At 39.0% G+C, this 12,608-nt stretch overlaps 1 protein-coding gene across 9 annotated transcripts in view; it reads left to right on the top strand.

Moving 5' to 3' along the window:
• The window catches only part of LOC105667821 (defective proboscis extension response 14), a 124,086-nt gene that overhangs the window by 106,426 nt on the left and 5,052 nt on the right, over nucleotides 1-12,608 (top strand). For 8 of the 9 annotated variants that reach the window (XM_067353440.1, XM_067353436.1, XM_067353437.1 and 5 more), the window contains 2 exons: nucleotides 4,714-4,853; nucleotides 5,238-5,351. In XM_067353440.1, the coding sequence (XP_067209541.1) occupies nucleotides 4,714-4,853; nucleotides 5,238-5,351 (254 nt within the window). The remainder of the gene's footprint in view (nucleotides 1-4,713; nucleotides 4,854-5,237; nucleotides 5,352-12,608) is intronic. The other variant, XM_067353445.1, reaches the window with a different exon arrangement.

The raw sequence follows: 12,608 nt of genomic DNA on the forward strand, positions 1-12,608 counted from the left end.
GAAGAAGATAATACGTAGAAGCACACACATTTTTCATGGAATATAATCATCAGCTTCTTATAAGAGCATTTGCCTTTATACAACTGCATATTCTGCCAAGCTTTTTCTTCTAGCTTATGACGCATTCCGCTGGATAATTTTCACGCCAGAACCCTTTTATGATGTTCGTAAAACCACGTCATTACCAACTGTTTTCTGTTTCTGACGTTAAAAGATGCACGTACCGGCACAAGCGCGCACATTGCGTGCGTATCGCTTCACTCATGTAACGCGTCATAAAAGGGAAAAGAAAAAGAGAAGAAAGAATAATCAGCTAGAGAAGCGAAATAGACTGGAAGCTCTTAAATTTCTACGTTCACTCGACTGCCGCTGCGAAATTCACTGTGAAACCGTAAGCGGTAGGAAAAAAATTTCTAGGTCGAACGCGAAGGAGGTGGAGCTCGCGAGTGGGCAAAGTTGTGTGTAGAGGAATTTGAGGATAAATTTTGCGCTCTATGCTCGAATTAAATTCCACGGCATAGCGAAAAAAACTGTGTTCTGTGAAGAGAGGGAGACAGAGGGAGAGAGGCTGGAAGGGAGGAAAGAGGAAGATAGTAAATGGATCTACAACGGAATAGTTCTACACCAGTGGTTCGGTATGCGATAAGCTGACGGCTTGGTTTGTGAATGTGAATGCGGCGTGTACTGCGATAAAAACGTTATATAAACTGAAATATTACATTGATTAAGTAAATGGATTTTGTTGCATTCGAAATAATAACGCTTTTCCTTCGTTAATCTGTTTATGGTAAAATAAAACAATCATTGATTTCATTGATTAAAGAGAACATCTCTCTAACCGCTTTTGTTTAAACAGAATATTTAAGTTCAAGAAAAACTAGGAATGCTAATTCTTCAAATTAAAAAATAACTTATTTATCATTCAAATAAAATTTGAAAACTATCCCTCGAATGAAGTATTGATAATATATGAAATACTTAATTAAAAAATGACAAATAAAGAAACGCATTTAACTAGTTAAATAAATATATATAAATGAAATAATTTAACGTTAATTTAACAATTTGTGTATGTTTAATTTCGCAAAATTTAATAACGCGTTGAATAGCAGTTGAAAAAAAAGAACAGTTGTGCTGGAGATTCATTTATTAAGTATCAGTACGATATTGCAGCGCGATGTTGCAATGAATATTTGTAGCACATATCTTTGAAAGGATTTCCTGCTCGTAGATATTTTCTCTTGTGATGCCGTGTGCAACACAGACAAGCTAAGAACAATGCGCGAAATTAAATTCTTTCGAGTATGGAAGAGCGATGCGAATGAATTAGGAACGGAGGAGTATTGCCCGATTCTATTTTGTCGCGTGACAAGTAAAATGCGAGAGCGCGCGACATGCGAAAAAATTCACGCTGGTTTGTGCATTTTACGTTTAGTTAATCCGTGCATCGCCGATTTAGGTCTCCCTGTGTCAAATACTGTGAGTCATGTTTTGTTGTTGGTCGCGAATTAAATAGCGATGCGTCGACAGATATCGCGAACAAATTCGGAAACGCATTTCCGCTTAAATTAAATATAATAAAACAAGTGTCTGCAAAATCTCTATATCGCATGCAACGGCTGTGCCGGCACGCCGACTGCGTGACGGATGTGTATCCGCCGCGTGCAAGAGTGGTTGTGGAACGGCAAATGGCATGTGATCTGTCCCTGGATGCCAATCGTTGGAAAATTTCGGTTGTGGTCCAGAACGGCCGGATCAATGTTACCGCGAGTCGCTGCATTGGCTTTCTCTGATGGATAAAGCGACCCCTTGCATATGCAGTACACGAATCGCCCTGCACATTCCGCTCGTTGACTGCCATGGCCGTGCATTCTTTCCTCTCGATTGCTTCCGTAAAATATTTTCCTCTTTCGAACGATGGCTTTCTTTTAATTTGAAAAGATTAAGATGCATAGCCTTTTTACAATCAAATATTTTTTTAGTTTTTTTTTTTATTATTGACTTTACTCGTAATTTTCTTTTACTCTTTGAGGCGCCTATAAATAATTAAGTATTTTATAAGTCTCTTATTTTTATCAGTTTCTACTTGAGCTGTGTTTTGTAAACAGTATTTTTCATACGTGTTATTTGTGCCGAAGTATTTAACTTTTTATTTCTCTTTGTTATATTTGTAGTACACAGAATGCGTAAAACAAGCAATAAGAAAAGGAGATGCTATATTCCTGATATAATCGATTGAAAACGATATCGGAATCCTTCCGACATGTGTTTGCAACAGAAGCTTTGAATGGGAATGTTCCGATTTGCGGCCACAAAGGGTTAAAGGCCACAATTCATGCTCTTGATAATCGGAGTGCGTATTATCCGATTTGAAGCGAAATATTCGCAAGCATCTTGTTTACGTGCGGCGATGACGAGCTGAAAAGGCCAGAAACACGGCGCGGTGTCAACGATAATGATAACGGCGTGGCAACAAGTGCTTTTAACGTTCTAACACTCTCGCTGCATTCTTGGGAAGCACTCAACGCGTACTCGCTCTATAGGACTATATCGGTTTTGGCGAAATGATGAAACGTGATGCGATCGTCAGCGGGACAGAGAAAGAGAGGAAGAAACCGGGAAACGCTTTTTACGGCATCCGAGCCATCTGAATGAATTCTTTAACCGGCCTAACCATTTCCTCTGTTCGTACAGCATGTATGCTTACTGTCTCTTTTCCGACATCATCGGCATGTCCGTGTTCTCAGTACCTTGTGCTCTTTTAAAATCCAACTTCTCTCTCCGCGCCATATACGCGCGGGCAATCCATGCGGTAGTTCCTGCTTATATCTTACTTCCATCCTGTTTTCCTTACGAGATCTTTCTACAAAACTTGGTTTGCACAACGTACACAGTACGTCTAAAGCAACCATCACGCATCGTTAAACATTCAAAAATTCAAAGCGAGACAGCTCGTTCTTTGCCTATTTCTTTTATACGTGGCGCAGCAGCTTTCTTCGCCTTTAGTATCTTCCCGGGGATCCAATTTTTCTCTCCGACGTAACACGAAGCTCGGAATAGGAAATTCCTCGAAGTTGCACGCGGGCTTGCAACAAGTGAAATATTTAATTTTGCGCGATGCGTTATGCAAGCAACGCTTCAGAGACGTAACTTGTACGGGATAATGCCACGTGAAATTAATACGGACGGCGTTACTGCGTATGCAACGTGTGCTACCATTCTATTCTCTTTCTTTTTTGCTCGAGAAGTAGGAAGAAGAGGGGAGGAAGGAGTAGTGCGAAAGCTTGGGAGGAGCGCTCGATCTGTCAAGGCCAGCTGCTAGAGGGCGAACTACTTGATTTACGCCTTTCTTCCATCTTCGCTCGCGGAACATCCTCCCCGCCTTTCCCTTATTCTTCTCTTGAATGCTCTATTTCATCAGCTTAATTCGCTAAAAACGTGAATGGCTTTCGTCCACGCTAATGGAGTTAAGTTAAGCTTGTATTTTTCCTCAAACAAGTTGAAATATGATAACACCAAATATACACCGTCATAGTTATTTTCACAGGCAGTACGATGTTTATCGATATTCCCACCTCTTAATAAAACCTATCTCGAACCGTGGAGGTTTCGAAACTGATTCGTTACCGCGTAACTTTTGCTCTTGAATATTTCTCCGCAGTGCCTTAACGAGTTTCTGATTCTTAGGAAGTTTCTTAGAAATGATTATATTCGAGGCTTGTAGTTGTAAAACTCGTTAAATCCACTATAAACTATTTTGAGAAGAGACAGGAAAAACTAATTGCTTATCTGTAAATTAGTGAACTGGAATATTTATGTATTAAATAAACACATTTATTTAAAACTTATATCAGAACTGCGATTGAACTTTGCGCTGTACGCCGACACCATTTATTCTATTTTCTTTGCATATTCCCATCTATTTCGGCATATGAATATTTTCAAAGTAATAAATGAGAACTTTGTGAAATATAAATTTTTATATATTTGATAGGATGTAGTTTGGGGGGCGGCGGGGAGGGGGGGGGGATACACACACTTTGTGTATGCAGGTTTTAGATAAGCTTTTTTCCGCGAGGAGAGATTCGCATCGTACAATTTTTTAGAGGTTACACGTGGAGTGAGCAGGTTATTTTGTTTGTCTACATTGTGGTTGTGAACTGCGGGGCGAATCTGTTTACTACCCTCTGTTGCGGCGTGGTATAAAAAAGTCTTTCGTTCACACGAGTGATAAATTTCTGATGTAAACTACCCCCGTTTTCTTTTCTTCAAAGGCCTTTCAAGGGTGCTCTCATGGCCACCTGTGCTATCGTCGTAAATTATTGTCATCAACCGGAACATTATTTTTTAACATCGCAAAATTCCGGATACGTAATATTCAGTATATGAAATGAAAGTTTACTAATTGTTTGAATAAAATATAAGAGCGTAAAATTTTTTATGATCTTTTTTGTATCGTCATACATTTTGCTTTGAGCGATTTTATCCATATATTTAACTATACATTTTTTATCTGGCATGTGATGAGTTAATAGCAATTATATTATTATATTTTTCTAAGCTAAATTACTTTACTCGTTTTTTTTTTTTTTCATTCTGATAATTGTCGAGTGCGATAAAAATGAAGAAAAAGAAATGTCTATTCTGTAATAACAAGCGTGATGATAGCACCATTATCAAGGATTATGCAGAGCATTCTGCTTTCTGTTTTAGTGTCAAGACGGACATGGGTGCAGCCGGTGCGGTGTCTAGGCTCTACATCGCAAATGCGAATAAAAAGGATAGCGGGAATTACAGCTGCGCCCTGGCGAATGTAGCAGCAGCCACCATGGTGTCCGTCCACGTTCTAAACGGTATGTTTTTCGTATATCTTTAATTCTGCTGAAATAGCGAATTAAATATCCAATTATGTATGAATGAACAAATATTTAATTTTTTTATAATTGTTAGATAAAGCTCTATATGCATTTTCCACGTCGAAGAAATTAATACGCGATACGAGAAGGATGTAATAATGTCAATATACACATTAAATAGATTAACTCTTTTTTGAAGAATTTATCTGTTACAATCAACTTTTTAATTTGCAAATAGTAAAATTATTCAATTAAATTGTGTGTGAAGTTTAATAGGAAAAAATAATTGGGTCTGATTTTTTTCTGTTGCAAGTAAACTCTTTTTCTCTCAACTTGCCCAATGATAATTTGCCACTGTGCTCTCTTAATTGTGTATCGCAGAGCATCCAACTATTCTTCTGAGCAATCAGCCACATTTGAGATCGCAGTCAAAGGATCAGTCTCTGTTTGCTACCGATAACGGTGTTTGGAAGGCTCGGAGGAGGAAAACGGAGGGTACACCTTCGGCGCGCTCGGCGCCTATCGATATAATTTTCCACCCCTTTGCACGGCCGATAATTGATTTTCCACGGCTTTTCAACAGCGCAAATGCCTATTACCGGTTCCTCTTTTCTTTCCTACACCGTCTTCCGTTTCTCGCCTGCCCGCGTCCCGTCCTCCTCACGCTTCACAAGAGGTCGGTCGCTCTGTCGTTCTCTTCTTTGCACATCTTCTCGCGCGCAATCGATCGTGTAGGAATACAAAGCTGCGATTTCATCAGGGTAAATAACCGGGCGCGACCGTCGGAGACGCACTGTTGTTGACGGGTCGCCCGATCGCTTTTCGCTCGGTCCCCATTTCCGTTTTGTCAACGAGTTTCTTGCGCTAAATGACATTCTTGACTGTACTGGTAGAAAATAGCTCGTGTCGCAATACTGAAGATAAGGATCGGAAAGAAATTGAGATTTCCAATTAACACATAATATGCTTTTTTTTATTGCTATCCATAGAATATATAAAATGTGAAAATCGATTGTTTAACGTTAGGGTACTCTGTATACGTTTGTGTTATTGTCCCAAATTTTGAATCAAAATACGGATAGAATTTTTGAAAAATGAAATAAAAATATTTGCAATTTTTTATTCTAAACAGTGGTTTTCAAAATATAAAGAATAAAACTAGACCAATCACGAAGTATATTTAGATGACTCTTTGTTTGTGAATCCCGCATAGTAGTAATTACGCTCACTGACGCTGGACAAAAGATTGTGTTACTGTCCACTTACGCATACGGTACGTGCACGATTTAAAAATATTGATTGCGAATTAATGTTCGTGGATAGCGAAACAATTTTTTAGCCTCCGTGAAAATGAAGTATGCAATCACCAACATTGTTCTACCACCAATCCACGGATAAGCAGCTTTCTAAAAGTAGCTCACATAGTTAGATATATGTACATAATTTGAAGTCTTTGTATTAAAGAAAGTCAAAGAGGGACATTTAAAGAATTTAACCATTAGAAAAAAGTCTCTTTTTTATATATATATATATATTTTTTTTAACTCTCTCTTATATTTCCAAAACTATGTTTTAAAATAAAAAAATTAGAAATATTTTTCAAGAATTACACACAATTCTTAAAAAATCTTTGCGATTTTTTATCTCAAACAGTAATTATATGTATAATTAAAATGCAATTTTTATTCTTTATCCGTTCTATCTATTCAAACCTTTTTTTGTTCCTCGTGGCTGCCCATGCTCTTTCGTATGCCTTGACCGCCATCTAGCACTAGTGCATGGCGTATTCATAGAAAGTTCGTTGGGAATATTCAGGTTGACCCATTTCTTTCCGCAGCGTACCGAGCTGTCGTAGAACTCTTCTTCCTTTTGCGATTTTTCTCATTCTCGCCGCATAGTCAAATTAGCGTTTAAAATGTACATAATTCTCAGGCGTACTAATTTTTATATTTCCAATTCCGTTATACGAGCGACGCGAGCGAATAGAAGCTTTATTATGAAATTCAAACAAGGTGATAGAATTAATTTACCGTGCTGATAGGGTAGTCTATTCATATCCACAGTGGGAAAATTACAATGTAGTAATTTAATCTGCCAGGTAAACAGATGAAAATCGGGCTTTCATAAAATTATCGCGTGAAGAAAATTTTATATGGTTTCGATCAAATTAATTGAGCTTGATTTAGAGCAAATATTCTCTCGTAACTTATCGGCGCAATCTGTACTCGCAGTAAACTCGGCTGGATGTGTTTAGCCCAATCCGTTCTTCTGCTCGTCTGAACAATTCTCGGCGCATTGTTCCTCTCTTGATCTATTGCAAGAGATGACGTTCTCGTTTTGTGCTTTTTTCCTTTATCTTTCGGCGACGTAAACCGCGAAACTTTCGTATCAGAAGACGAGATAGCACGTAAGTCGAGTCGATGACGCGTGCTCTCGTGTGAAATGCTGCTAAACGCAGGCTTTATAGTAGCGGATGGGCGATGCCACTGCAAGCCGGTCGATACCAATGTGCGGGAGTTGGGGGAATGTCTTCCAAACTTATAGCGAAAGAGCTCAACGAGTTTTCACGGCGGCTTTTCGCGCTCTTGGGGCAGAGGCGGTTCAGAAAGCGCCGCATCTAGGCGATGTGCATTATTTACGGCGGATTACCTTAAGTCGGTCCAATACGAGAGTTCGATCTTCTCGGTGAAGTTTGACGAGGGGGGCGGAACCAGGAAAATGTTTTGCTTATGATGTATAATCCACATCTTTTGGACAGTGACGTCGATAATCTTCTATTGTTCGTGATGTTTTACTATGATATTCGCTGAACCAGAAAGTTAAGATTGATCAAGAAGTTAGGAAACATGTGATTTATTTTTTCCGTTGTTATCTCAGTATACTTAGAAAAGCCTTGCCATAATATTATAAAATAAGACAAACCTTAAACATAATTATATTTAATTACCGAGAAAGAAGTGCGAGATCAGAAGAATATTTTTCGATATAAATATATATTTTAATGACATCGATCAATGCTTGTATATTTTGTACACGTCACACAGACTGATAGTGAAAGAGTTAATTATGAGTAGCCTTTGAATTCCTACGCATTTTCTCCGATAGTTATTCGCGGATAAACCATGTTCATTCGCAATGCCCGATATGAATAACTTCGAAATTCTTGACTGTATTCCATCTCTGAAAATGTATCATTGGTAAAACAAGCGTCTTATTATTTTGCGCCCGGGGACGCAGATAGGTAGAGTAAGCCACCATTACCGTAGCGATGAGTATGCGGAATGCGCAAGTCGGAGAGTTATTACCGCGGGTGTTGTATGCCGGTAACTACAAGAGCGATCATAATACTGGAAGTAATGCGAATTTGCTTGACAAGTAGTCGGACGCTCGAGGCTCGCATTCGAAAGTAGTTTGCCGTAGCGAGAGTCGATCCACGTCGTCTGAAATTTCGTGTAGCTCTATATGCATCGTTGAAACGTTTCGTACTTCCGCAGTCGGTCTATCCGTTTATGCATGTGATTGGCGCTAATGATGTCCGTGAGAGCGAGCGATTTTACGGAAACGGTGATCGTGGCCATCTTTGACTATCGCTCGTGGCTCGAGTCGCATTCTAATGCCTCGATCAGCCTGAAGATCGATTCTTCGCGCGGTGCTTTGCATTAAGTGACTACCAGATTTCAACATCCGCTTCTCGGGTGGCGGTTATAAAAGTTTATAGCCTTCTTTGGCACACTTGCGCCAGTTATATACGTACAGATATATCTCGTTATAGAACATGACGAGAGATATAACATGGGTGTTTAAAATATTTATAAACACATCTCCGACAAAATAAGGGAAAAGTATCTCAGCTAAATATTATAATGTTACGCCGCATGCGACTCGTTAAAATTTAAACATATTTCAAAGTTCTTTACTTTATTATGCAAATTAAAACCGCACTTGTTAGCGAAAGCGCTGGATATAATAGTCGTATACAAAACAGAGGCAGCCACTGCCCGTAGAACATCCGCGAGGTAGGACATATGGAAACAAAAGAGAACGATTTTAATTTCTCTCTGGCGAGGCGTATGATGTAAGTACTCTCGCAGCTTTCGTTGCTTTTTTCCCAATTAATACACCTTTAACAGTATATGTGTGCGCTAGAACATTCCGTTACAATTAATTATTATTCTCGACATACGTTACAGTTATTAATTAAATCGAGACAATCCGGATGAAGCGCTTTAATGCTGTCTTAATGTATTCGCCTCAAGAGCTTCCTCGCACAACATCTTTTTCTCCTTCCGTTTCTTTTTTGGTTTTCACCTCACAATCTTACCGCTCTCTTTGCAATTTTCAGTAAAAAATTATCGTCGGAAAGAGCGCTTCGAATATATAAAATATTCTATAGAACAAGCTTCGCTCTGTGAAGCAAAAAATTTGTCGGTAGAAAAATTCAGATAGAGGCGGAAAGCACACAAGTCCAGTGTGATACTAGAAAAATAGGAGCGTGAAACAGTAGACCGGGCGGAATAATGGAGCCAGACGATAGCGAGATAGCGGTGAAAAGGCGTAGAGAATGTGTGGCTGGCGGATGCGGCTCGTTCCGCGGGAATGAGTAGTTCTTGGCCCAGTTAATGCCTAGTGAGGAGACAAGCGACCGGGAGTTGGGAGGCGGCGGACGGTCGGCGGCCGGTATGGTCTTGGCGTGGAAGCGAGGGTTAGAGAGGTTATTTCGCGGGGTGTCACGCCCTGCCCATTAATAATCGTAGCCGCAGGCTCCGGGAGGACTACACGTCGACCCGCCTCTATCCCTTCTATGACACGGAAGTCTGCCTTTGCCTCTTAGGCATCACTGCGCACCGTCGGAGTCTGACCCTCTCCCCCCTTCCACCCTCTCATTCTCTCTCTCTCTCTCTCTCTCTCTCTCTCTCTCTCTCTCTCTCTCTTTCTCACACACATATCCTCGTCCTTACGTCGTCGTCGACGTAAGTCCGGGCGTGAGAAGTTTGCAAAGCTCTCATCGCAAGACGTAGTTAACAGGTCCCCGTCTGCGCGCACGGCCGTGTATAATACACAGAAGGAATTTCCGGAGGGCGCTTGACAGCTCATTTCGCATCCGCCTTTTTCTACCGCGACGATTCTTTAAGTCCGGGCACTCTCGAGCCCTCCGTTCCTGGAGATCCGGCGGAGGCAGAAGAAAATCATACCTCCGAGTTGCCGAGTGTGATTAATCGCGCGGTTACGTGGAATATTATACAATTCTCGGTGCCGCGAATTAAAATTTATGCTTCTTCTCGACTTGGGGTCGTGAAATGACATCAATTAATTTTATTGTAGCAAACGGTTGCTGCAATACTTGAAATTAAGTTTAATTCGTGGTTTCTTGGAAGCTTAATGGAGACACGTTAGATAAGTTCATATTGAAATCGGAGGAAAGAGAGTAATCAGCAAATGAAACCGAAGCGGTCGATTTTGACAAACTCATGAAGAATCTGCTATCATTAATCTACAATACTTGTACGATAATGTAATACGTGATTGGTAAAGCAAAATTACGCAGACATGCATGCGATATTGTAAGGGATCACGTATATATGCGAGCAGCATGAGTGATCGGCTAATTAATTCGTAATTAAGCAGCGTTTGAACGGCGAACCTATGTGCATAATGTGTATGTCGGATGAATAGATTACTGTCAATTATATAAACCGATGACAATATTATGCACGACTTAAAAAAATTTTATGTTAATTTTGTGTGTGTGTGTGTGTGTGTTATTACACAGCTGTTATCTATCGAGTTGTGTAATAAGTGATTTCGCGTTTCCCCGTGCGATGAGGGAGGGTGTTATTATGTTTTTACGCTGCACGTTTTTACGCAACGTGAAAAAATCGTAAATATAGGCAGAACTTGATTACAACTTCGACGAACGAATATTTAATTTTCGTGTTAATCAAACTGCGCTTTACTCGACAAAAAAAAAAGAGAGCACACAGATATATTAAAAAAGTCTGAAATTACTTATTTACACAACCCAATATTTACAAACAGCTTGGCATTTCCTCTATATTTTTTCTTCAGCTGAAATAAGCGTTAGAATTCAATTTTTCTTGCGACAGTCCAGAATATAGGTTCATTTCTTTGCTGGATTAACGAAAGCATTCTCAATAAGGCGCAGGACGTCTTAGCCCGGTGAGGATTCAGACGATTCAATTAACGAGACGAAAATCCAGGATTAAGAGCCGGTTTACCGGGAAAGCGCGTAAACAGAGTTGTAAATTTTTCTCAAGCGGGGAGCGTTTAATTGAATCTGGAAAGAGAGGTGGCCATTCGTATGACTGGCCGCTAAGAGTATCTAACTATCGCGCGGACAGCATGTTTTCGACGCAGCAACTTTAGAATCGATTGAACTAAACTCTCTAATGTGCCAAAAAATAAAGAGAAATTATGAAGTTAACGGTCACTGGAAGAAGAGCAAAACGGCATGTGCGCGATAGTAAATTGAATACAAGTATATATATAATAAATTTAATATACATAATTCTGTTCTAGCAAATACATCTGTATGCATTTCGCGTAAAGTTAGCAATGAAAACGCTTACCGTCTGCACGATATTACACATTATAGAATCAAGTGTGTTGAAACATACATTATTAGCCTATATTTGCAATTAAATGTAGGAAATTACAATTGCATCATCGGATTACATGCGGAATTGCAGAGAAATTTGCATGTGCCAACACGTTGCATGCACGTACGTAGATAAATACACTAGGCATAGAGCACACTAAATGTCATGAATCCTTTTCACTTTTGTCAACTGGACGAATTCCAGAATATATTAGGCGATCACCAATACTTTCTCATATGAAATTATATCAATTTAGTCCAATTAGAAGCGAACGCGCACACACATGTGTATAATATGTATTAAAATTGTTTATTAATTTTATATGCTTAAATGTTTGTGAAAGATTCGAGAGATTAAATGTCAGGTTAAAAAACTGATAATAGCTCATGCAATAAATTAATTGATTAATAACAATATAGCCTTCAATTTTTAACTAACAATCGTGATATAAATTTTTAAATGCGATGCCACGAGTTATTTAAAATTGATGAAATTTCCCATAGAAAAATATTTCGATTATTATTCGTTCCATTTAATTGGCATGTCAATGATATCCTTTTTTTCAATTGTTTCGTGTGCTTTAAAAGCGATTTTTTTCCTGCGATTGTTACGAGTGATTTTGATCGATTATATTTACGAAAGGTGCCTGCGAACCGCAAGCCCTTGTCACGTTTGAGCACCGTTGATCGCTGGATTGCGCGCCACATTTGATATTTTGCCGCGGATTTTATAGGTGGCCAAATGCGCGTTTATTTTGAATTTTTTGACGATTCAAAAGCCAAATAGTGCATTGGCCGCGATCACTATGTGTGCCAAATCTCTCGACCTTTATCATGGTATTTCGTTATAAATTAAATAAAAATACAAATTACTCGATCGGTGTGAAATATATTTCGCTCGTTACAGTGGAGAACAAATTATTTATTATTTATTTACTTTATTACAATTATTTATTATTTAAATATGTACACCGTATTGTAATTAAATATGTACAACGCATTTAAATATGTACATCCTCCCTCTACACGCACACACACAAAATATAAGTATTTTATTTCCATTCTGAGTTTTTTGTGAGATAAATTGAGATGATTTGAATGCGGGGCAATTTATTATACAACTTTCTACGTGTTCT

The sequence above is a fragment of the Linepithema humile genome, chromosome 4, assembly GCF_040581485.1.
Source record: "Linepithema humile isolate Giens D197 chromosome 4, Lhum_UNIL_v1.0, whole genome shotgun sequence".
NCBI lineage: Eukaryota > Metazoa > Arthropoda > Insecta > Hymenoptera > Formicidae > Linepithema > Linepithema humile.